The 26984-nt window shown below is 38.9% G+C and overlaps 1 protein-coding gene across 1 annotated transcript in view; it reads left to right on the top strand.

The window, feature by feature from the left end:
* CSMD1 (CUB and Sushi multiple domains 1) overlaps nt 1–26984 on the top strand; it is a 2090911-nt gene that overhangs the window by 1670438 nt on the left and 393489 nt on the right. Inside the window, exons 22-23 of the mRNA XM_054498773.1 lie at nt 8804–8973; nt 13510–13666. Of these exons, the coding sequence (XP_054354748.1) occupies nt 8804–8973; nt 13510–13666 (327 nt within the window). The remainder of the gene's footprint in view (nt 1–8803; nt 8974–13509; nt 13667–26984) is intronic.

The raw sequence follows: 26984 nt of genomic DNA, 5'->3' as shown, positions 1-26984 counted from the left end.
CTTTGCCCAAGGACACAGAGCTAGGAAGACTCGAACCCAGGGAGCCTGCAACTCAGCCTTTAGCCACTGCACTGGACAGGAGGGCCTTGGACAGGCCCTTTTTGTATTTAGCCTTTTGCATTTTGCCTGCAGTTTCCTGATTTTTCCTCCAGCGCCTCTGGTGCATTTGGGTGCTATCTTCATTTCTCTCTAATTCCCCACACCTGCTTAGCTCCTAGCTCTGAAGGATTCTGGCCACTGCAGAGCTCTCAGTTCAGGCTCCTCCTCCCCACCCTTCTAGCCCCAACTCGCTCCAGAACCCCCCCATTCCCCCTGATGGTTTCCCCGGCTCCCCAGACCCCACCAACCCCAGGGGCCGCAGCTCCCAGAATGCTCTCTCCAAAGTGAAAACTCCATCGATTTGCCTGATGTAACAGAGCCTGGTCAGTGCTTCCCCTACTAATCAGAGCAATCACTCTCCCTCCACGCTGTCCTGAATCAGAGTCCCTCATTCACTGGCTCTCCAGAGTGCACCCAGCGCTTACCCAGCAGCCTGGTGCAGACAGATGGAGCCCTCTCAGGCCCACAGAGCACCAGAGCTCTTTCTATAAGGTTGGTGCAAAAGTAATTGCAGTTTTTGCCATTACTTTTTTTGTTTTGTTTTGTTTTGAGATGGAGTTTTGTTCTTGTCACCCAGGCTGGAGTGCAGTGGCACGATCTCGGCTCAATGCAACCTCTGCCTCCCAGGTTCAAGCAATTCTCCTGCCTCATCCTCCCGAGTTGCTGGGACTACAGGCACATGCCACCGCACCCGGCTAATTTTTGTATTTTTAGTAGAGACGGGGTGTCACCGTGTTGACCAGGCTGGTCTCGAACTCCTGACCATGTGATCTACCCGCCTTGGCCTCCCAAAGTGCTGGGATTACAGGCGTGAGCCATAGTGCCCAGCCTCAAGTTGTCCTCATCTCTTTGTCTCCCTCCTCAGACTGATGGCTCCTTTACAGTGGGCTGCCTCATCCCTAAGTTCTGTGTATCCAAAAGAGGAAAATTGCTTTCCTCAGAAGCTTCTCTTTTCATCTCAAAAATCTGATTCATCCATACGTCATGTTCCTTTCTCTAAAATTATAGAAATAAAAATGATTTGCTTGTGGCAAAAAAGAGGCAAATCCATACCAAAGGTTGCAGGTGACACCTAAGGAATGTCGACTGAGTTAGAAGCATGCCGTTTTAACCTCCCTAATAAATGTCTGACCTTAAATGGAATTTCTAGTGAGCATCTGAGCTAAGAACTATTTTTCTATCAAGTCACTTTTAAATGAAAGAGTTGGAAACTTTTTTATTATTTGTGTTTATTCATTTTAGGGTTTTTTTCAACCTGATGATGTATTTAGGATGATAGAAATAGTATCATATATTCCTTGGGTATTCAACCTCAATGCTCAAACCCTCTCTTCTGGCACCTGTTGGCATGTGCATTATACATGTATTGTTCAGGATCTTCTTTTTGACTTGCAAATTAGAGAGAAAAAGTTGCCCACATTGGCTTAAGTCAAAATGAAAGTTTATTAGTAAGGTGATATAAAGTCCATACCCAGGGACAGCTTCAGGTGAGCTTTGATCAAGGGTTCAACCTCATCAACAAGAACCTGAGGTCTCAGCATCTCTGTTTTGCCATTCTGGGTAAAGCACTGGGTGGGCTTCCTGATCTCATATCATCACATACAGTGCTGTAGCCCCACATCCTGCAGTTCTGTGGAAACAGCTATGTCAAGATCGCTTATGTACAAGTCCTGGGTTTCCTCTCATTGGCCCACATTGAGTCCCATGCCTATTCCTGAGCAGTCATTGTGGCCAGGGCAGTCATGACTGGCTTAGTACCTTTAGAATTCCATCTGCACAGCTTTTGAATAATAACAAAAACTGAATATTTTGTGATGTTTTGTGACATTTTATAGCATTTTGGTCAAAAGAGCAGGAGCAAGGTTAGAGAGTATATATGATGGAGATAAATGTTTGCTATAATTCTGTAACCTAATGTTGCATCTATGACATCATTTCAGAATTATTCGAACAATAAATTTTCTCAGACAGGGTGTTAAAGGGCTGTATATATACATCAGCATAAGCCTTAAATGCATATCTAGTAAGAGAATTTTTTAAAAAATGAATGAAAGTGAGATATATCCTCTTATTGATTAACTGTATTAACTCTATTTTCTTGACAAAGTAGAAAGTCATTGGGCGAAATGAAAAAAGAAAAAAAATCAACACCCTTATCCTCAATTTTTGAATGGATTACAAGTTGTTTCCAAGAGGCATAGCAAAACAAAATATCTTGCCTGTATTTTAATTTATATCTAGTTTAATTTATATCTAGTTTAACACTAAACTCTCTCTCTATATATATATATATGTATCTATAGATATCTATATCTATAGATATAGATATCTACATATCTATATCTATAGATTATCTATATCTATAGATAGATATATATAAGATAGATATATATAGAGAGAGAGTTTAGTGATATATATATCACTAAACTGTATATAATTCTATGTAGTTCTTTAATTTTGGGTTTAAAAAATTGAAACAACGTTCTAAGCTAAAATGTTAGTTTCTGTTGCTTCTTAAAAGCTAATCCAATAATGGCACTAAATTGTAAAAATAAAGGTTTATAGGATAATGAATGGGCTAAAAATAGTACCATTTTGTGAAATTCCTAAATATTCTTTGTGAGTAAATATGGAATTGCATATTTTTATTTATATAGACTTCTATTATGGGCAAGATTTACTTATTTGTTGTGTAGAACACAATGAACTTGCTTTAAAGGAGAAAGGTAGATTTTCTGTTTCTGTTTCTTAGTTGAGCTGTTTTCTTTTTCTGTACTTTTTAAATAAAGCTTCTAAAACATAGAGATCTTCATATTAATAGTTTTCCCAATTTCCCGATGCCCTCAAAAGCCCCACAACAATTTCCACATTTTAATAACCGGAGCCATACACCTTTACTTCCAGCCATTATATTAAGAAACATCTCTTAAATGTGAGGCTTTGTATAGGCTTGACATTATTTAGGTGGACAAGTTGCTTCAGCTGTAGAATTTGAATCCAATTTAACTATTGAATAGGCAGATTGAGAGGTTATATATTTTTACCTACTTTTTAAAATAATCAAATAAATAGTTATTTAATGTCCCCAACAAAAATGACCTTCTCTAATATTGAATATGTATTAATTTATACAGACAGTTTGGTTAATGCTATGGATTTGGGGCTTCCTAGCCTCCACGTCTGTCGCTGAGGCCACTCTGTCTGTGGTACTTTGTTACAGCAGGCCAAGCAGACTGAGACAGCAAATTTCACAGGTAGATGCCTTTGTACAGAAGAATTGACTGAAAAATCAATTAACTCCTTTCTTCTGTGTTAATTTCATTTTAATTAGTTTCATCCAATTGCAAAAATCTAAATGACAATTCAATTATAGTTACCATTTCAGTAGGTTTTTTATAAAACAGCAAGTGATTTGTATTAAGAAACTTTGTATTCATTCATCTTAAATTAATATTAAATAGACTATTGAAAAACTTTTTTAAAATGAAAGATTTAATTCTGCTAATGGTGATTTTCAATGAATGTTTTAAATCAAGCTCAAATAATTTTTGAAATTTTGGTCACTTAACTGCTGTGATTTTCTGAGCAATTCCTCTTTACTTAATGTCAGTGTCTTATTAAATTATGTCCTCTGGGATACTGCCCCAGGGTCTGGAGCACCTCTCTCAGTTTCTTTGACACATCCATTCTTTCATTTGAATATCATGTTGTATCCATTTTTGTATACTAGGAGGCCACCTGCACAGCTGTGGAAATAAGGAAAAGGAAACATTTTGTGATATATGAGCTATTTGGTGGTATCTTGGTCAGAAAGGCAGGGGTAGTGTTAGAGAGCAGATAGGAATGGAGATAAAAAGCTTTTGCAGGAATTCTTCTAATTTAATTTGAAAACAGAATTAAGTCAGAAGACATGCCTCCAAAAGTATACCAATGTTTCTTCAAAGAACATTTTGTAAAACAGTAACCTATCCCATTCAGAAAGTTGCTTCCCTCAGCAGCATCACTTTCCTATCCTGTTGGAATCACCAGGTTATTAAAGTCATAGGCAAGTAGCCCTCATGGATTATTTCCTATCTGCCAATAGGAATAATTACCAATATTGTGTATTAACAAACGTAGTACAATTATTGTGCCTTCTGATAACAGATTGCCTGGGGTTCAAATCATAGTCTCCCTCTCACACCTGTGTGACTTGAGCATGTTAATTAGTATCATTGTGCCTCAGTTTTCTCATCTGTAACATGGGTTTAGTTTTGTTATATACCCCCATGTGTTTTTGGGGTTTTTTTGTTTTTTTATTTTGTTTTGTTTTGGTTTTGTTTTTGTTTTTTGTGGGGGTTTTTTGGTGTTTTTTTTTTTTTTTTTTGAGACAGAGTTTCTTTCTTGTTGCCCAGGGTAGAGTGCAATGGCACGATCTTGGCTCACTGCAACCTCCACCTCCTGGGTTCAAGCAAGTCTCCTGCCTCAGCCTCCCAATTAGCTGGGACAACAGGCATGCACCACCATGCAAGGTTAATTTTTGTATTTTTAATAGAGATAGGGTTTCACCATGTTGGTCAGGCTGGTCTTGAACTCCTGACCTCAGGTGATCTGCCCACCTCGCCCTCCCAAAGTGCTGGAATTACAGATGTGAGCCACTGCGCCCAGCCAATGATGTAATAGTAATAAGAACATGCACTAAGTAAGTGACAAATAGACCAAAAACAAAATTTGATAAATTCCTGTACCCCATCGGGCATGGTATTACTACAACTTATTTTTCCTATGATTACTTATTTGAACCTTCAAAGATACTCCTTTTCTATTGAAATTCTAGAATTTGTGCCACAAGTCAATCTTCACAACATCTATACCTTCTGTGTTTTTGTTTAGAGTCTTTAAAATTCAACTGTTTTAGGGCATTCTACTTTTCCAAACGTCCTTTTATCAGGACACGTCCATGCTCCAAGCTCTTTTAGGGACCTCCTGCCATGGTTCGAGGAAGCGCACGCATTCCCTGCAACCTGGTTCAGGCTGTCTTTGCAATCCCATCTCCCATAGTTCCTTCATGTGATGCTCCGCTTCAGTCGTGTTGATAAAGTCATAAAAACATCCTATTTGTCTTGCACCTGAGACTTTGCCCAGGTCCTGGCATTCCTTCCCCACCCGTGTTTCTCAGCAGGCCTTTGGAGATACCAACATGGCTACGGTGTCCAGTGGAGTCCTGAAGCACTAGGCCCTCAGGATACGATGGCTAATCATGTTCAGTATTTAAAGTATCGTATTTTCTTATTGACTTCCACATAAATCAGAAAAAAAGGGTGACACAGCAACAACAAAACTATCCTATGTTCAATAGAATGGTATTAACTCAAACACAAATAATGGCTTAAAACAGAGAAAAGATGTAAAACTCATAATTTAAATTTTTAAAAAATGTGATTATGTGTTAATCGTCTTTAAAATCTTTGAAGAATATAGGTACTAAAATATAAACAGTGAGTGCACATTGTATGCATATTATGCATGTATATATAATATGAAATATATTTAATACATATTAAATATATATTTGATTTTTATTTCTATATATAATTATTCATATATAATTTAATGTATATATAGTAAAATAATTTTTCTAATTAACAAGCCAAGTTTGTATACTTTCTTTTCTTTTTTTTTTGAAACAGAGTCTCACACTCTGTCACCCAGGCTGGAGTGTAGTTGGGTGATCTCGGCTCACTGTAACCTCTGTTTCCTGGGTTCAAGCAGCCTCCAAAGTAGCTGGGATTACATGCATGTGCCACCATGCCCAGCTAATTTATTTATTTTTAGTAGAGACAGGATTTCACCATGTTGGCCAGGCTGGTCTTCAACTCCTGACCTCAGGTGATCCACCTGCCTCAGCCCCGAAAAGTGCTGAGATTACAGGCATGAGCCACCGCGCCTGGCCAAGTTTGTATACTTTCATAGCAATGTAATACTCTAGGGGAAAATGCCATGTGAAAGACTATCTTTTGAATCCTGTGCCACACTACCCTAGAGTAATGAAATCCTACCTTTGTACATTTAAGTGTTTTGGTCATGTATATTCAGGTTCAGTTATAGCTATATATTGAATAAATGAGCTATTATTACATATTTACTTAGAAATCTTAATTGCATCTCAGATTATGAGAGATACTTATTCAGATACTACTAGAAGACTTTAGTTTCAAGCTGCGAATGTAAAGTGAGATTTGGGAAGTGCTAGAAGGCTGGTGAGTTGCTTCTGCCTTGATTTTTTCTAAAAGGCAAAGCAGCAGCATTGTCTGTCTATACAGGGTCACCAATTACAATGGGATGGTTAATTTTGCACAGTTATTATTCTCGCATAGTGAGGACTTGAACTTAGTTACTACCATTTATTATATATCTCCTTTTTAAAAAAAAAAAATCCCAGAATCCAAAGGCTAATAAAACACTTTATGTGTTTATTTCTTTTGGTTTAGATTTTTTTTTTCTTTGCATGGATACAAATGCTAAATTCTTCTTTCTTGTCCCACCTTTTTTATGTATTATGAGAATAGATTATATAGTTAATGTCCTAAATGCTAATATAATAACAAATATCAACTGCGATTAATCGGTGACCTATTTAGAATAAAAGTCCTTAAAAACACACTTTTTTCTTGAACATTTAAACTTGTGTTACTCCAGTTTTATTATTAATTATGAACAGTAGTGCAAATTATTAATTTTAAAGTGCATGTAAGTGTTATTTAGGATATTTTTTAAAAGTGCTATTCCCTTTCTGAGCACTTCACAGTTGATATCACATCAATAATTAATCCATACTAGTTGTGTGACCTTGGGAAAGACATTTGGTTTGTAAACTATTCTATGCTTCAGTTTCCTCATCTGTAAATGGGGTTTATTGACATGCCACGAAGGTTATTATAGGTATTATAACACACACATACACATATATAATATATATGTTATATATAATAATAATATATATTAAATATATATTATAAATATATTTATATCTAGATATAATATATATTTATATGTAGATATAATATATCTAGATATTCATAGATATATTATATCTAGATATATTATATCTATTTTATAGCTATAAATATATAAAATATTTATATATTATAGATATATACACCTACTCATGAGTATATATACATATGTATTTCTCTTTTAAAATGATTTTTAAAGTATTATAGTTATACAAATACATAATTATAATTATATAATTATATTACTGTAATTTCTCAAAATGATTATAAATTCCCAATGGCATCTTTGAGTCACCAATTGCCTGCACTTCTCCCTCAACACTTGCACCCCGAGACCCACATCCAAAGCTTGCCTTTCTGTCTTTATTTAAGGAGGATGAGAGAGAAGTGAACCCAGGTTGTCAAGCGTTTTCCTCTCTGACTTTCTCCCCACACCCTTCCACATGGAAGCATTCTGAGATTCAATGTGCACAAATCACTGGGGGGCAATCATGGATGTCTAGCAACTTCCTACTGGCAAGTGGATTAGGATATCGTGGCCAGTGATATAGCTGATTGTGTTCATTGTCAAAGAGGGAAGGAGGATGTGAAAGAATCAGTATTGTGGCAGTGGGCTTGCAGAAGTCATCTGCAAAATTCTGCAATACCTTGAGCAACCCACTGGAAAAGGAACACTGTGCATCCTTCTCTCCCGCTCTCAGTACATACCTGGCATCTAACTGATGTCAGCTCGGTTTCCAACCTGACAATTATTCCTCAAACAAATAGGCATTCTGTGGGATGTTTACATCAGTGTGCTGGGCACATGGTATAGTCTGTAAAATTGTTGGTGCAAACTCCTGTGGAGCTCTCTTGGCACACACAAACCTCTGTGTGTGTGTGCACCCGTATATGTAGCCACTTTATTTTTCTGTGATCGTATTGGACTTAGAATTTTGGAGCTGAAAGCATTCTTGACCTAAACTGTTCACTTTCACAGTGAAACAGGTGCTGAAAGGTTAAGTGACTTTCTCCAGTTGACAGAAAGTAGAGAGTTGTATGTATTTTCACTTTGACCTTAATAAGAGGAATTTTGTTTGATACAAATTTAGATCTAGAAGTCAATTATCCTCTTCCATCATTGGGAAAGAGGGAGAAGCAGATAATTACTGCCATTGAATGTTCTTCCATCCTAAGACATAATGCTAAGGCATTCAGGGCTGTGACATCCTGAAGATTACTCAGTGGTTTGGTCTGTCGTTAGATTTCCCTTTGAATGCGTCCCAGTTGATGCCATAGATGTCAATGAAGGAAAATGCAGAGAAACCATGGCAGAATGGTAGCGTGGGAACTGGTGGGGACATTTCATGAGGCAGGAATGAGGTGGGTGGGAGAGGTGCTGTGACAACCTGACGACACAGCCAGTGAGCCATGGTGCTGGAGCACCTCTGTTTTATTCTAGAACTCTCTATATGATAGCATGCTGCTACCACATAGTCAGAAGTCATTCTGTTAATAAGACAATTTTGAAAATGAGCTAGGTGGGGTATCTTTTTTTGTCCAGTTGGTAAAACAATAAAAAAATCACTGATCTATTTTAAAATAATATATTATTAACAGACATACATTGATAGAAGAGAGGAGGCTATCATGATTTTAAAGTTTTTAATCTGTTAAAAACAGTAATTCCACTTTTGAATCCTCTTTCTCTAATGTCCTATTTATTTTAGCCGAATGTGGAGCAAGTGTCAAAGGAAATGAAGGAACATTACTGTCTCCAAATTTTCCATCCAATTATGATAATAACCATGAGTGTATCTATAAAATAGAAACAGAAGCCGGCAAGGGTATCCACCTTAGAGCACGAAGCTTCCAGCTGTTTGAAGGAGATACTCTAAAGGTAAAAAGAATCTTCTCCAACATGATGACTCCAACTTTTCTTCTCAAAAAATATATTGTCTATCTATTTTTCTACATACAGATATATGCACATATTAATATATCTTTTTATATATTATTTATTTATATTTCTTTACACAATGAGTTTGAGAAGGTGTAATGTCACTTTGCTTAGAACACGGTATGTGGACTTTGAAATAACTTTGTGGATAAACCTAGATCTAACATTTATCAGTCCAGCACCTTGTGAAAGTCATTTAACACTTTTGATCTTCAGCTTCCTTATGTGTAACAAAATGCAATTGTACCTACCTTTTTGGACTGTCTTGAGGATTTAATACAATAATATAAGTGGATGTTCCTAGCATTGTGTCTAGCACATAGTTGTAATTATTAAAACTTGCAGGGTCCCCAAACCAACCCTTTCTGTAGTTAATCTTGATTTTTAAATGTGGTCATACTGTGGAAAGCTGGAAAAGTTCTGAAGTGATAATGGAGGTAAATCCAGCCGCGGTGGTCAGATCACAGATAGGGCTACAGGACAAGACAGAGTCTCAATATTGATTGCAGGAGTACCCAGGTCCTGCCTTGACTGACAAAATCCCAGCTCCAACTAGAAATGCCCCTTAACTCCTAAGACTTCTGATACAATTTTCACCTCTCCTGTAAGTGTTTCAAGAAATTGGGAACTTCCATGGTCTAGGGGCTGGAGAATGGGCAACCTAGCCTCAAGGCACTGAAAAGGAAAAGCTTTAAGCAACAAGGCTAATGCCATAATACTGCCTTGTCCGACCCGCAGCCCACAGGCCACATGCGGCCCAGCACAGCTTTGATCGTGGCCCAACACAAATTCGTAAACATATTTAAAACATTATGAGATGTTTTGTGATTTTTTTAAGCTCATCAGCTATCTTTAGTGTTAGGGCATTTTATGTGTGCCCCAAGACAATTCTTTCAACATGGCGGAGGGAAGCCAAAATATTGGACACCCCTGCTATAAATCATCCGTCCAATCACCTGCTTACTTCAGCAAGGTGAGCAATTTAGTTGGACAGAAGCCTGGTTTCTGGTAAGAAGGGAACACGTGGCTCTTTTTAGTCCCTTTTTAAAATTCTAGGGTTTTTCAATTAATTTACATCTACCTAGATGCACGTAATGATGCATTTTAGATTCAGTACTGTCAACTCACTTTGAACTATGAGCATTGTAAGAGAATATGCAGAAAGCCAACTAAAAGGGAAAACACTGTTTGTCCTCCCTTTGCAGAATGGCTGGAATGGAGCCCCCGCCGGGCTCCACTTGACCTCATTAGAAGTTATGTGCACAGGTCAGGAGAAGCTTTCAGATTAAAGGGCCTTACTTCCTCCTAAGGCCGCGTTTGACTGTATTTCAATGTCATAATTTAGTACAGTGGTTTTATTCTAGTTGTTCTTTCATTTTAATAGTCTTTTGAAAGCTCACGCTGGCAGTATGAGGGACTGTAATTAAGAAGTGGTTTTTAGGCAGGAAACTAGCACATTCTTACTAATCTAAAAAAAAAAATAGTTACATCGCAAGTAGGCATTTTCTGAATTTTTTAATAACTTCAAATTTAAAAGTCAGTAAGCCTTTAAGGCAAACTTTTAAATAACTCTTAACTATACTTTAGTGCAGGTGAGTGATTAGAGATACTGCATAAAATATACAAGGATAAATATTATTGGAATGGAAGGAAGGAAATTATGTTCATTTGTGATTGCATGCTGTTTAAAGTTGATTATAACAAAAAGTTTTTTTTAAAAAAAAGTGCTTCTCACATTTAATTACAGAGAAGCTGTCAATCATATAAAATACCTACACATTTTGCAGGCATATATTTTGTTAAATATGCTAACAAATATCTCTGTTAAAAATGTTTATAGTAAAATTATCTTAATTTTTGAGCCTAATGCTGTTCACATTGATCCTTTGCAAATACTGAGATGTAATAATAAAGACTAAAATTTTATATACATGCACCCCCTGCACACATAAATAAACATGATGTTTTCTTGCTTCATGTGGAAAAATCATGTGAGAGATATCGAGCTCTCAGAAACATGTCATGAAAGGAATATAGAATGGAAAACGCAATTAATTTTGGAAACTAATCTGCAGGGTATAGTTTCTGTAAAACTGGGAAAGATTTACCCAGAACTTTCAGTATTGTCACACTAGCATTCTGTGTGATGTTTTCTAATCTGTGATCATCTGCTAACCCAGCAACATCCCTTAGAGTATATGGCATTGATTAAATGCCAAACTCTGAGGAGGGTTTGTAGTGCAAATACTTACAGACTTGTATTAAACATATGAATCCCGAAGGCTTTCTCTAATAACTGAAAAGAACCCTTTGAATCTAGCTACTTATAGGTGAAAAAATATAACTAGGAAATGTTGTACAGAACAGGTGTAGCCTGTTCCTCATCCAGTTGGAATCAGAAATCAAGTCTTCTGATTTCTACTCCTATCTGGGTTTTTATTTGTGATCAAAACCCAGATTTTGACTTTAGAGAACTGACAGGGGAGTGTTCCATGTTAATCAATGACATACCCATTCTCTGGGGTATCGGTGGTTGAACCTAGTGCTAATTGCTGATGATGTGGATAAAGAAGGCAGAATTGCTGTTCTGAAGAATCTTACGATTCAGCTTTTGAGCTGTTCATTTTTAGTGGTTCTAACCATGAAGCCACTGGGAGCAAGGTGCAATCTCTCAGGGATCCACGGTGCGCTTGGTCAAGTCCTCATGAGGACATGAGGAAGCCAAGATTCAGGAGAGCAGATAAGCGCACAGTGTGTCAGGACCCAGCAGGGGCTTCACTGAGTGTCTAGTTCTTTTGTGTTTCCCCATCTTTATGGATTTCTGTGAATTACAGACAATTCCATGGTATACAGGGTAGCCCAAGGCCTTCCTAGGGAGACCTGCACATTTTCTCTTTGACCCAGATTCCTCTGGACTTAAAACCACTTAGTCTCTGGATGTCAGACCCCGGCTCGTCTAATAAAAACATGGAATAAACCAAATAATGGTTTTTACACAGTGACCTGGGTCAATAGTCTTTTAGTAAGGAGATTAGGGAGTATCTGATTCTACCCCACTAGCACGTCCATATTTAATTGTAATGAAATAACTACCCACAAAATTATCTTTTCTAAATGTATTTTCTCCTTTTCTGAGTATGTATATCTGTGTACATCCCTGGGTTTATATATTGATTGAAAGACAATGAAAGAAAAATTAATCTGTATAAAGAGGAAAGAAGTGGGGAAAATAAACACATTGGAAGAGCCTACTAAGACTCTGTTTAATTTTATTTAGTTAGGGTACCATTTTTCTATTAAGACAAACTGAACATTTTCCAATATAATGTAATAAATGTTTATTTTTACGGCCCCCTGCTAGTGAGGGAGGCAGGTGGATTAGCCATGCCCACCTAGTGCTCTATTGTTATTGGGAGCAGGGACTCCTGCATTGACTTTTTTATTTTACTTTATTTTATTTTATTTTAAGCTCTGGGATACATGTGCAGAAAGTGCAGGTTTGTTACATAGGTACACATGTGCCATGGTGATTTGCTGCACCCATCAACCCATCAACCCATCATCTAGGTTTTAAGCCCCGCATGCATTAGTTATTTGTCCTACTAGAAAGTCAGTGCTGTTTCTGTTACCTGAGCCTCCTGGCATTGGCAGAAAGTGTGTGGGTCCTAAAACACTTTTACCCGATCCTCATTCAGAATATGATGGTGACACCGACCCACTGCTCCCCACCGTGTGACCTGTCTCCCCAAAAGTTGGGAACCCATGACTGAACCTTCCCTCTCACGGCTGGTCAAAACCAAGCCATGTCTTCTTTATCTTCCATATACTTAGTACATCTACTCTCGTTTTACAACTACTTGGGAAGATAATGCCACATACAGAGCATTTTAAGCAACATCACACTTCTGTATTACTGTTGCATGATGAGATACTTCTGTTATTAGAAATTCAAGATGAAAGCCACCTCAGGCTTGCAGACTACACAATGTGACAAGATTCTGGCACACCATGTTGTCCTTTAGTGCATTCAGACAGAAGGGAATAGAAGGGAAGGGTATGTTCTTTGACTTAATTGAGAGTTCAGAGGAGACATTCAAGACTAAAATATTATAAATCCTTTCCACTTTTATAACTGAACTATGAGAAAAGGAATAAAAAGGTAGATAATGAAACCTGGAAATATAAAGAAATATTTATTTAATTTTAAATGAACACAGAAAGAGCTCTTAAAGTAATGAATATAAAATGATCTGAACAAGAATGGAATCTTTTGCCTCCAGTGTTAATGGTAAAGATAAAACTTAAAGAACAAATATGATTTAGCACTAAGTCCTTCATTTATCTTTCTATACACTATATGCCTTTTTTAAGTATTGTATAAAACTGCATCTTTGAAGATTTGGATTTCTTATTAACATTGCTAACATAAGAATCCAATTAGGGCATAGAGGGACTCATGCTGTGAATTTTCAACAGGTATACGATGGAAAAGACAGTTCCTCACGTCCACTGGGCACCTTCACTAAAAATGAACTTCTGGGGCTGATCCTAAACAGCACATCCAATCACCTGTGGCTAGAGTTCAACACCAATGGATCTGACACCAACCAAGGTTTTCAACTCACCTATACCAGTAAGTAACATACGACTTAATCACATTCTTTTTTTATTTTTTCAGGACACATCTGATACTTGGCTTATATTAAGTTTTAAATATTGATTTTTTTTTCTGGCTGCCTACAGTGTTTTGGATTGCAGTTTAATTCTGTACTCTGTTGACTCGTTTGTATATTCAGACACGTTACTAGTAGCTTGAAATTTATCTATTTGGAAATATTAATTTTAATAACAAAATAGTTGGACCTGAAAAGGAAACATCTTAAGACATTTTAGATCTGATGGGCTTAAATATACTGATTGGGGTATAGTATACATTGATAAGAATTCATGTGCTTATATATGAAGGATTTAGAAGAGATGTTAGATATAACCAGAGGTAATAGACTTTGAATGACACACACACACACACACACATATATATATACATTTAATCATATATATGTATAAGCACACACACATAACAACTACATAATATGTAGTAAACAATTTTCTTTTCACCACTAATTTTTGAGACGAGAGAACGAAGAGGAATACTTTGAATACTTGCCGAAGATAACAGTTTTAAGAGTTGGTGGAGCCAGGATTGAACCTGTAGCTCCCAGTTTTCAGTGTTTCCCATCGTTTGTATGAACAAATTAATGTGGAATATGTTTTTAAAGATGTAAATGAAGAAGCCAAAAGAACAGGGAAATAAAAGAGATGCTGTGTTTCAAAAGTAGGAATTTGCAATATGATAACTGCCATTTTCAGCATTTTTAGTTCTGAAGTAAAAGAAAAAGCTATTTGGTGTGGATAAGTAATTAAAATTAACTAATTAATTAAAATGTTTAAAGTATATAAAATTGTCAAATCCTTCACTCATCTGATAAATGTAAAAACTATATGATAATGAACAGCATGACATTAGAAATTTAAAAGTTTGGGTTTTTGAGCATAAAAGTATGTTAGTGATGGATACCTTTATTTGATGGATGGGCAAAAAAGGTCCTGGAAAAGATAATAATCATCCCACAGACCCAGAGCTAATCCAGGTGCCTAAGAGGAAGATTAATCACCTCAAATCCCTCTTAGGAGGAAAAATCACAAGTGAAGAATTGTAAGACTTTGGGCAAAAAAATAGAATAAGTGTGGCTGAAATAATGACGAAACCAGTTTTTCGCTTTTGTGATAATACCATTGAAAAGACTGAGTAAATAGAAAGCCTATGAATTAATATTTATGCACAGTGAACTGATAACAATTGATGTTACAAGATCAACCTATAATTATAAAATTTTTACTAGAATTTTACTTTCCAGGATTTCGCTCTCAGAAATGTCTCAAAGAGCTCTTGTAAAACCATTTTGCTTGCAGGTGGAATGAATGCTATTGTGATTGTTTTTTCCACTTCTCATCCCTGTCGAGATGTTCAATGTATTTTGTTTTCTTACTTGGATGTCTTCATCCCCGCTTCCTTGCCACTACACTAGTCTTAGAGGAACACAGATACTTGAGAAGAAACACTGTTTGAAAAGCCTGTGGGTAAATTAAATTTTGTCTAATTACGGGGAAGTTCCGTGCACACCTACGTTGTTCTTCCAACTCTCTTGCCACTGAACGCATTTTCATTGCCTTTTCTTACAAATCCTGCCCCTGCTATGGCTCCCTGGGCAAAGAGCAGAAAATGCTGGCCTGGGATCCTCCCTGTCCCCTGTGACCTCACCCTCAACACTGCTGCAAGTTGAGATCTTACTAAGCTCACCATTTCCCTTCCCGTGGCTGCTTCACAGAAAACACATTGTGCTCAGCTTGTATTTTATTTCTCATTACATTTCCAACCCTAGTAACTGTTTCCCATGCTCCTCCAACTATTTCCAGTTGGAATGATTTCTCATTTATAAACACTTGGTCTCATTTTCTCATGATGATGCAAAAAGCATCCAGAAGAAGATTTATGCATGCTGGAATTTCAGGGGCTTGGAATCAGTGTAGGGATACTGAGCTGTTTCCATAATTCTGAAGCCTCTTTTTTTATCCAGGTAGCAGTTAGGAAGGTCCATGTGCTCCAGAGCCGTGTGACCGGATGGAAACTAGAGGTGGTCGGCTTGTTCCATGATTATGTCCACCCTCCCTCACCCAGAAGGCTTGTGTCAGTGGGCGAGGCTCATCCCTGCCCGGACCCCACATGGATACTGTGACTCTATTGCTCCCAGGCATCCAGCATCACTTTAGGACGTTTTGCTGTCACTCCCACTTAACTGAGTAACTTTGTAAAAGCTTGAATCTATCCATCTGTTTATGGGCACTTTCCGATTCTATGGACATTGTTGATTACATAGTAGCACAAATGTTCTATAAATAGGAGAAAGAAATATTGGAGAGGATTGGCGCTTAGCTCTTATTATAATCAATTTGACAGGAGTAATTTTCTTGTTCTCCCTGTTTCACCTTTTTGGTTCTACCTACAAAACCCAGACACTCCTCAGGTCTTCTTTGTAAGATTATCTTAGAGCTGGAACATACTCTCTGATGGGAAAATATATTTGTAATAGAAAATTGGTGGTGCTGATGGCTATAAAATCAAAATAGTATTAACTTCACATTAAATTGTTAGGTTTAAATATAAGTAAATAAGCTGAAGAAATCCCCAGCTCCCCAAGGTGATCAAATACCTAAATCAAATAATTATCCCAAAAAGATGTCTCAGAAATGATGACTGGTTATATAAAATATTTTACGCAAGTTATTAATGCTTAAGACTGTGTAAAGACACTTTCAACTATTTTCAAAAGACTTTTGTAATTGCCTCTTGCTAGTTAATTGCATTACCTAAGGAAACATTAGTATTTAAATGTTTCAGATCCATAATTAATGCATATACATGAGTAGATTAGAAAATGTCAACAGAGAGTAAAATATATAGCTTAATAAAAAACCCTAACATTTTTAGAAATGGGTACAAACAATATTTGTGTATCCCTTAATATTTACAAAAGCATACACTTAGGTCCCTTTCAACTTTACAATCCTGGTAATTCCAGGTCTTGGGAAATAACTCCTTCTACTCTTCTTTATGAATTAAAAACCAAGTCTTCAAATCTTTTAGTAATTTGCTGCACACAGGGAGTGGTGTAATTGCAACTCAAATCCAGGCCTTCTAACTGAATATCAGAATTGTGGGTGAACTTATTTTCAACGATTTTAGGTGATCCTGCTTTGGCAGGCATCAAGTATATTGACCGATATTGATACATGCAGAGGAATTGGCAGGGAAGAAAACCCAGAGTATCTTTGGGCCAAATTGGAATAAATATGTTAATAGGCATTTAAGCAACTACTGTTTTCTGAATAGTAAGTCAGACCAAAATAAAACTTTAAAAGTGTACCTTCATTACAAAACACTGCTTTTTATTACAGATTTGTCTATGTTCATACCAGATAATATGCTTCTGGTGTATAATGATGTCAAATGGAGCCATAACCCATAGCTCTGTGAAATCGGGGACAATGAGTGTCCACGTGTTTGTACTTCTTTGCACCTTACACAGATGTGTGATCTGTGACATAAGAAGCTTAGAATGGATCATTGTCATTCAAATTGAATTCCCTGGTGACACTGAGGGTCCACAGAGCTGTATCAGGCAAGAAGAAGTAAGAGTTTCACCTGAAGTAACAGAAGCATTGGATATCAGAGTAGCCCTCTGAGGGTGATTTATTGATATTGATATAGGGTTTCCGGTACATGGACCAGCTTCGTCAATTATTTCAAATTACGGAACTGGCATTCTGATGTTAAAGTCCCGTTGGCCCTCTGATGATATAAATCTATTTTGGGTACACCGATGGAACCAGAAGTCTGAGCCTACAAAATCACCCAGGGAATGCTTTTGAAAGACAGCTGGCTAGCTTTCCTAAGGCAACCCCCCTACCCTTGGCTCTTAAAAGTCTCACTTTTTTGATAGAGAAGAGGACCCATAGTCAGGGACATCTTTAAAATGTTCTCCAAACAGAGGCTTGAAGTGAAGGGCCTGTGAAAATGGATGAGGAATTACAGATGGGTATAAAAGACCTTCCACAGAAATATTGAAAGGCTGGAGATGAACAATTGGATCTGCAAGACAGAGCTGCCACAATTCCATATGGCAACTTTGTACCAATTATTTTAAAAAGAAAAAATAAAGCCCTTTCTCTGGAAAGTTACGGTCCTCAGGATGCACCCTGCAGAAGTGCACTGGCCAGCCCTGAAAATGAATCAGCTGCATAGCTGGTATCACGGGAGAGGCCCTGCCTCTGAGCCCAGACACTTTGCAACAACAGTGTTTAATTTAGAGACGGGAAATAGGGACATTCACAATTCCTTCTCTTCATCCTGCCCCACAACCAGATTTCTCATCCCTGGTAAATTTTCATTTTTGGGGGATCCTGAATTGGTCCCCTTATCACTATCCTGAATTCTCTGTCTCCCTTTCTTGTACTTAGCTGTGTTTTGATTTACACAATTTCCATTATTTTATTTATGTACTTGGTCAGGGTCTACTGCCCTCATTCACTTGCTAGTTTCTGTTCCGTGGACACTGACTAAACTTGTCAAGAAACACCCAGCACCCACACATGGCTAAGCCACTCTCCGGGCATAGAGGCATAGATGCCTGGGTGACTTGGACATAGAGATGAGACAGGCATACACATGTGGTTCAACAACTGGACTCAGACATCAAATATATTGTGTCTTGTGGCTGATTTTAGCACCTCAGAGGGATGACAAACTCCTCAAGGGGGCCCTTTTGTATTTGCATTTATTTTTGGACACAATTCCAATCCCACAATGCCTGCTTGGCATTAAGTTTCATAAATGATATCACTTGGGATATAAAAGCAGCTGCCAACGTAGGAAGCTGGAGAAGTGTCTACAGTGCAGACGTGGTGAAGAGGCTCATCAGGGAAAACCTACCCCAGCTTCCCTTCCACAAAGCGCCAGTGATTTCCTGGCCAGAGGATGTTGGCAGAAGTTTGAACAGGGGTAGAAGAAACTTCATAAACACTTACGGTTTGGGTTTGTGGCGGAGACACTCAAAGGAATACTTTTGTTTAATGACACATAAAATAATCAGATCCCTATGGGCTGACTTTCTCTCTACCCACTAGGCTGATTTCAGATGAATGTGTGATCAGTGCCCGAACTCCTAGGGAGGACTTGACCTCAGCAGACGCAAGACTGGTCTTTCTTTGAATCATTTTCAGATGGCTGAGCTTAAGGCCATGGGCCACTCTGTCCAGGCGCTGGTTTTGTGGATATGCATTCTCTGTACATCAGCATTAGACATAGCATTGATGAAAGAGTGGCCATCACTTACCGAGAACATCCTCTGTCATTCTTTACACCTATCTCATTGTTTAGGCAAGACTGCCAACCGCAAAGAGATCTTTGAGGACATCAAAATAAACCCAAGCTTAAATTTTGGTTGTAGAATAAACCTTGTGGGTGAGGGTCAGACACAGGTGTAATTACGCACAACAATGACTCTCCCTGGCTTGCTTCTAAGGGATGCTTCATAAATATTTGCTGAATAGATATAAAAAGGTTTAATTAAAAATTGATTAATAATAAAAGCAATTTATTTCATCCAATTTGGTATGTTTATAAAAATCTTTTCTGCTTTTGAAAGGTTCTAGATTTTGAGATAAGTAAGGAGATGGAAGACGGGGTTGGGGCAAGTCTGTTGTTTTGGTTTGTGGCAGAGTCATGTACTGAACCCTTTTCAATCTTCTTCTTGTTATGCCCAGGGTTCCAGGGGATTAGTCAGCTGTGCTCTTGAGGCAGGGGGGCAGCAAGACCTGGCCAACCCCAGCTCCCAGCCTCCCCAGAAAGTTACAGTTCACAGGACACACCCTCAGGCACAGCTCCTGTCTAATTCATATAGCAACTGGCATAAGGTCAATCTCCTAGAATTCACTGACTGTTTTAGGGCAGCATTATTACAAGAGCTGTGTTTTGGAGAAGGCTTGTTGGACTAGGATTTGACCATCTCAGACATGCTACAGATTAAGGTCAATGCCAGGTGCTATATGAATTAGACAGGAGCTGTGCCTGTCCTGGAAGCCCACACACAGCCCAGGGCTAGCGATGCATGCAGCTGGAGGCGGGACTCTGAATCTGTTCTGAAAACAGGAAGTTAGGTGTGCAGGGCTCTCGCCCACATTGGGAACAGTCTCTGGGTCCTCTGTCTGGATGGGGGCACAGGGCTCTGTGATGAAGGACGTGCTCTCAGTGTGCCCCTTGCTCTGTGGTAAAGTGAGACAAAATCAGATCGGGGTAAAGCATCTTTCCTCTTGTTCCTTACTCTGTTCAATCCCAACCACCACACTTTTTCCCAGTGTTGATTTTATCTGTGAAGCAGGGACAATAATAGTTTACTTTCCTAACTTATGTAGAAAACACATATGAAATGGCTTTTGAAAACATCCAAGTGCTATATGAATTTAAGTATGTTTTTCTTCAGACTCTGTATAACAGGGGTCATGAAAAAGGCTATAGAAAGTGACACATGTCTCTTGGCATAGGAACGCCTACAATTTCTGATAGGAAGTGGAGACAGTGGGCCTTGGAAACACTCAATACCCCAAGTCGCAAAGGGACTGATTAGCGTGTATTGTAACACACGCAAAGGCCTTGCTGTGATCTAACTTAATACTGATGAAAACTCCACAGTTACTATTTTTCTACTGCTTTAGATATGAGGGAACAGAGGTTTGTAGAAACCTGCCCATGGTTCCATGGTTCAGGAGGAATAGGGATTTTTTTCTAACTTCAGTTACTCAAAGCACTTTGTACGTTAACCTGAACACAGTCCTATGGGAGAAATGTTTTCTAGGCTTAAGGATTACTCATAGTCCTCTGCATGTAAATTAGCCCAAAATGAAAATCTACAAAGGCTGGGTAGGAAGGTCAGACTTTTGAGAACAGAGAAGCCTTGGATCAGGTTTCCACCTTTTGCTCTTTGAACTTCAATCCATGAATTCACCTCACTGAGCCCAGTCTCCACCCTGGCAAAATGCAAATAATAGTAAAGCACTGTGCAGATTTGTTGTGAGAATTAGTGACACCATATAGAACATCCAGCTCTGTGTCTGCTCCACTCTTAGGTGACATTCCATACGCAGAAGCCATTGTTACCATTAACCTTTATTTATTATTATTATTTTCTTGAGTCGGAGTCTCACTCTGTCACCCGGGCTGGAGTGCAACAGCACGATCTCGACTCGCTGCATTTCCACCTCTCGGATTCAAGCGATTCTCCCGACTCAGCCTCCCGGGTAGCTGGGATTACAGGTACCCACCACCACACCCAGCTAATTTTGTATTTTTAGTAGAGACGGGGTTTCTCTATGTTGGTCAGGCTGGTCTCGATCTCCCGACCTCCGATGATCCACCCACCTTGGCCTCCCAAAGTGATGGGATTACAGGCGTGAGCCACCATGCCTGGCCAAACCTTTTTTCTTATACGAAATGTGAGACCATTTGTGTCACTGGGACACACACCAGTGGCTATTTGTCATGGAGGGGAAATTGATCCCGTCACTGTGCTCTTCACTGCATGGTCATTAAAGTGACTGAGAGGTTGGAACTGCGAATTCCTAACACAGAGCAGAGGGTATGGGCAAAAGGAACCATTAGAGGCTGGTTCACCAATACCCCTAATAAGTGGCATGAGAGGGAGGGAGAGAGAAACATAATGGTGTAGAATATCCAACCAGCATTGACTGCAGGCACCTTCAGGGTCCTGGGCTCCTGTCAGTTTCATGAGTCATAGCTATGCTTCTCACTCCGCCATGAGCTGTATCAGAAATGTTTAAGAGACAGTATCATCTCCTAGAATTAACTCACTTTTTTCAGAGGAGCATTATTACAAGAGTTGTGTTTTGGAGAAGGCTCATTGGACTAGGAGCTGATGCTCTTAGACGTGCTACAGATGCAATGGGATCATCCAATGGTGAGACACTGCAGCTCCCCAGCAGGCTGTGCTGCCACCTACAGTGTGCATCTGCAGACTGCCTGGTCATACTCAGTTTAAAGAACATTAGAGAGAGACCTAGGAAGTCCCACTCTACTTCCTCTACAAATTCAATGTGAAATAAAAAAGAATGGCATCCATTCCATAAAATGGCCCATCCATTTGCAGCCTCTTGCATTGTAGCTCCATATATATGTTTTTGCCACAGTAAGTACAAGGGGAAGCTGGGTGATTTGATATTGACGACTAATTCTGGACACATTACAACGTAGCCTGTGGATGTGAAAATTAAAGCATGGAGCTGTGGGTTTATGTAGCTGTCATGCTGGTTTTATTAACACACTGATAGAATAAAAGTGACATCAACATTAAATATACTATTATAAATGAGAGAGTGGCTTTGGAGAATAAAAATGACATCAACATTAAACATACTACTATACATGACAGAGTGGCTTTGGACAGGAATACACTCTCAAGACAGTCAAAGTGACACTAAGCATTGTCACTTTGGTGCTTGAAAACAAGGAGAAAATATTGCAAGCATGAAGTGTACACAGCTGCTGAATGCAATCAATTACTGGAAACAAACCTGAAGGTGAAGAGCAGGGTACGTCAGAATCCATCATTTGGAGTCCCTGAGATCATGCATTGACCAAGAGAGATAATGCTTTCTTTATAGGATTGACTGATACCTTGAAAAGGTTGATGTCATTTTCCTCTGGCATCCTCTCCCAGCTGTCTCTACCCAAATACATCAGTAGACACTCTGTGTGTATCTCATATAGATTCTTTCAATGCCTTCAACTCCCTGGCTATGAGTAAGATATAAAAGTGCATCACGATGGGTCCATGTCATCATTGATTACTTCTTTTTAACTAGATTTTGGAAATCCTATACAAGCTGAGGGGCAGTCCTCAAATGCACATTTTCTACAATCTAATTTTGTCAATAATAAAGACACTCACAGATTTCCCAGACATTCTTGGTTGTGATGTGTAAGCATTGCTGTTTTAAAGTAAAAGAGATTCTAGTATTCAAAGAATAGCATTCACTGCCTTCTTGGTTTTTATGGTGTATTATATTTTAGGAAATTGAGTCAAAGCATCTTTTCATCCAGTGAGTAGTTTTAAAAATTATTCACAACCATGCTAAGAACCAAGGGAAAGTATAGAATAGGGTTATAAAAATAAGGAAATATTCAGCCTGCACGTAAATCCACACTAACAGGTTTTTACTTATTTCAATAAAGATTAAGATTATGGCAAACATATTATGCTGCTCTAATATCTACTTCTGGCATTGCAGTATCTGTGTAGTTTGTAAATTGCAGTATCTATATATCATTTGTAAATAAAAGCTTACGGCAAAATTTTGTTCTTACATAGCTGTTAACTTAGCTGAGAAAAATGTTGGGAAAATATCCAATAAGCAGTGTTTGTTTTTCCCACAGTTAACTTGTAGATAATTTTATAAAGTGTTTTCAAATAATAGGCAGTGTTGTGTGCATTAGTTTTCTATTGCTCTGTAACAAAATACCACACATGTAGGGGCCTAAAACAGCACCATTTCTTATTTCACAGCATCCGTGAGTCAGGAGCCCAGACACGGCTTGGCTGGGTCTTCTCTCAGGGTCTCACAAGGACGTGACCAGGTGTTGTCTGGGCTGTGGTCTCATCTGAGTGTCAGGGGCCTCTTCAGGCTGTCAGCAGAACTCAGGTCCTCACAGTGGTCAGACTGAGACTCCCAGCTCCTTGGTGCCACTGGCATTTCCCTGCCACATGGCTGTGGCCCTCTCTGGGCAGGGCGTGTCCTTGCTGGCTTCTCCAAAGCCATGGGGAGCCCTCACCTCGTGGAGGCCAGACCCTCTTTCAAGGGCTTTCCCTGGATTGAGTCAGGCTCCCTCAGCCTCAAACCCCTGGATTGAGTCAGGCTCCATATCTTGACAAACTCAGCATTGACAGATCAGACACTTCTGTGGCATCTGGTGCTCTCACACTTGCCGTGTTCAGTTGTCAGCTCAAGTCACAGACTGTGCCCACACTCAAGGAATAAGAATCATTCATACATCCAGGGTTGGAGCAGCGGGAGGTGAGGCCATCAGGGTCCCTGCAACATCTGTCCCTCACAGTTTCCTATTTAGGAATGTTTTCATTCCATCTCAGATAATTTCATTTAAAAAAAAAAGGTGTGTGTGTGTGTGCACGTGCGCACACTCCCACACACTCTTGAAGACATAAAGTATATATTTGATAAAGGAAATGTACAATTTGTTGCTTACATGTACTTTTAAACTTTCAGGAAATATTTCAGCTTACAGTAGTGAATCTGTTGTCTACAAATAAAACAGGTTTCCGTGGTCACGTTCTGTATGGTCACAGGTATAGTTTTATTACATGCCCAAATCTTTCCTAAGCATAAGCCTGCCTGCAGCTCCAGTCAGCCTTCCAGGCCTCTCCTCTCCTTTTCCCAGCTAATTCAGGCCCCACCTGGAGAGACTCAGAGACGTCTGGAGGTGGGTGAGGAGCCGGCAAGCCCTCAGCAACCCCACCTTCCCTTCTCTGCTAGGGAAAGCTTACAAGAGGGTCTTATTCACATGCAAAACAAGAGGACAGAATACAAGTGTCATCAATGTTTAATCTTAGAGATGACGTTTTAAGGAAAAGTCATTGTTTTCATGCCATCAAGCAGTACTTTTGGATAATATCCGTGCATCTAATAGATATCTCAACAAACATTTACATTTATGTATTATACTTGTCATCATCTATCATCTATCTCTACATATCTATCGTGTGTCTATCAATTAACTATTCATCTATTGATTGATCATGTATGATCTATTATCATCCTATCTATATCCATCTATTATGTATGTATTTACTGATTGACCAGGCAATTATCTATCATTATCTATGATCTATTTTTAGATCTATGATCTATTTTTATCTATCAATCATCTATCTATCTATCTGTCTATCTATCTGTCTATCTATTACCTGTCACCTGTCAACATTGATCTTCTGAATTTCTTTCTGGAGGGCAGGACACTCTACTCTTACATAGGCCAGAAAAGTTGTACATTGAAATGAATATAGTTTACATATAAAGAAATAGGAGTAACTGCTATTCAATATATCATTCACATGGTAACTTTAAAGATCTGGCATGAAGCCCTGAAGGTCAAATACCAAGTTCATCCCAGGTACATACGCAGGAGAAACCACCAGCTGTGTCTTTGGGGGCCATGGTAAAAGAAAAATATTGGATAATATATCAATGAGCACTGACCATGTGCCAGGAAATTCACATTCATTGTCTCATTTTATCTCCAAAGTAGCCCTTTAAAGATGGTCCTTTTGTTATTTTCAGTTTAAAGACAGGAAACCGAGGCTTCTGTAAGTTAAGGTCCTATCATTAGTGAGTGGCAGCACCAGGATTCAAACCCTGTTAGTATAATCCAAAGCTCAAGAGCTTCCCACTGATACATCATGAGCATTCTGTGTTTTCACCGCATCAGATAAAAACGGTCACCAACTCATGGCCACTGTTAGCAAACATCTGAAATTATGTGGGATTTTGATCAGTGCCTCTGGTTACATGATTCTTTACCACAGATATCAACGTTGGTTGCTCCCTCAGTCTGAAATCAGAATCTAAATAGGGAAGTTGCTTTTCTTTTTTTTTTTTTTTTTTTTTTTGAGATGGAGTCTCACTCTGTCTCCCAGGCTGGAGTGCAGTGGCACGATGTCAGCTCACTGCAAGCTCTGCCTCCTGGGTTCATGCCATTCTCCTGCCTCAGCCTCCCAAGTAGCTGGGACTACAGGCACCTGCCACTGCGCCCGGCTAATTTTTTGTATTTTTAGTAGAGACGGGGTTTCACTGTGGTCTGGATCTCTTGACCTCGTGATCCGCCTGCCTCAGCCTCTCAAAGTGCTGGGATTACAGGTGTGAGCCACCGCGCCCGGCCCTGTTGCTTTTCTATTTGAAATATTTTGTTTAAGATGTCATCTCTCATACATGGTAAGAAGTAATATTTTAGTATTTTCTTGAGGTAAATAAAAAATAAAAACTGTTTTGCTATAGTATCCTACCTGCTGATAATTCATTCCTATATCCATGGTAGAGCAACAAAATTCAAAATAAAGTATTTGCTTTTTAATCTTAATTTATTATTGTAACTTTTGTTTTAGGTTTGGGGCACAGGTGCAGGTTTGTTATTTGGGTAAACTCATGTCAGGGGGGTTTGTCGTACAGATTATTTGGTCACCCAGGTACTAAGCCTAGTACCTATTATTTATGTTTGCTGATCCTCTCCCTCTTCTCATCCTCCACCCTCAAATAGGCCCCAGCGTCTGTCATTCCCTTCTTTGTGTTCATGAGTTCACACCGTTTAGCTCCTGCTTAGAAGTGAGAACACACGGTATTTGGTTTCCTGTTTCTGCCTCAGTTTGCTAACAATAATACCCTCCAGCTCCAGCCATGTTCTCACAAAAGACACGATCTCATTCCTTTTTATGGCTGCATAGCATTCCATGGCGTATATGTACCACACTTTCTTTATCCAATCTCTCACTGATGGGCACTTAGATTGAGTCTATGTCTTTGCTATTGCGAATAGTGCTGCAATGAACATACGCATGAGTATGTCTTTATGGTAGAACAGTTTATATTCCTCTGAGTATAGGCAAGTTGTTTTTTTTTTTTTCTTTTATTATTATTATTATTATTATCATTATTATACTTTAGGTTTTATGGCAAGTTGTTTTTAACCGTATGTTCCTTCATTGTTTCTAAGAAAATGAAATGAAGAATGCTATAGTAATTGAAGTTTATCAATGTAAGGAGAAATCTCTTGAATGACATTTCTATCTGCAGGGCTCTCTACCCACTACCCTGCTTGGGCCTGGGAGGAGCTGCACCCAGGGATGGGGCCGCACTGTGACTGCCATGGGCTTGAGCTTCTTATACTGTCCATTCCTCCACACAAAACATCAAACATTTCATCTCATGACTGTGTGGCTATAAAGATCAATAGATGATTGTATATTAATACAGTTTCTTTAACCCAGAAATTTACTTTTTTCTTCTGATTTAAGGAAATTAAAGCATTTCCATGAGCCTCTAAAGAGATTGTGGGCCCTTGGCACTGTGCCCTGTGCCCCTAGCAAGTAAGTTAGCCCCTAGCAGATAAGGAGAGAAGGCAGAAAAGGCTCACTTACAATGCAGCACCCTGCGCAGAGTGATGGCATGGCCTCTGCTCACACTCTTGAGCTAGCACTGGTCCTGCAGGCCCATATGGCCCGGGGCTGGGCAACTCTTTCTGGAAATGAGGCTTT

This window comes from Pongo pygmaeus, chromosome 7, assembly GCF_028885625.2.
Source record: "Pongo pygmaeus isolate AG05252 chromosome 7, NHGRI_mPonPyg2-v2.0_pri, whole genome shotgun sequence".
NCBI lineage: Eukaryota > Metazoa > Chordata > Mammalia > Primates > Hominidae > Pongo > Pongo pygmaeus.
Note: the sequence above shows the minus strand (reverse complement) of the source record. Positions and strands in the feature narration are given on the sequence as shown.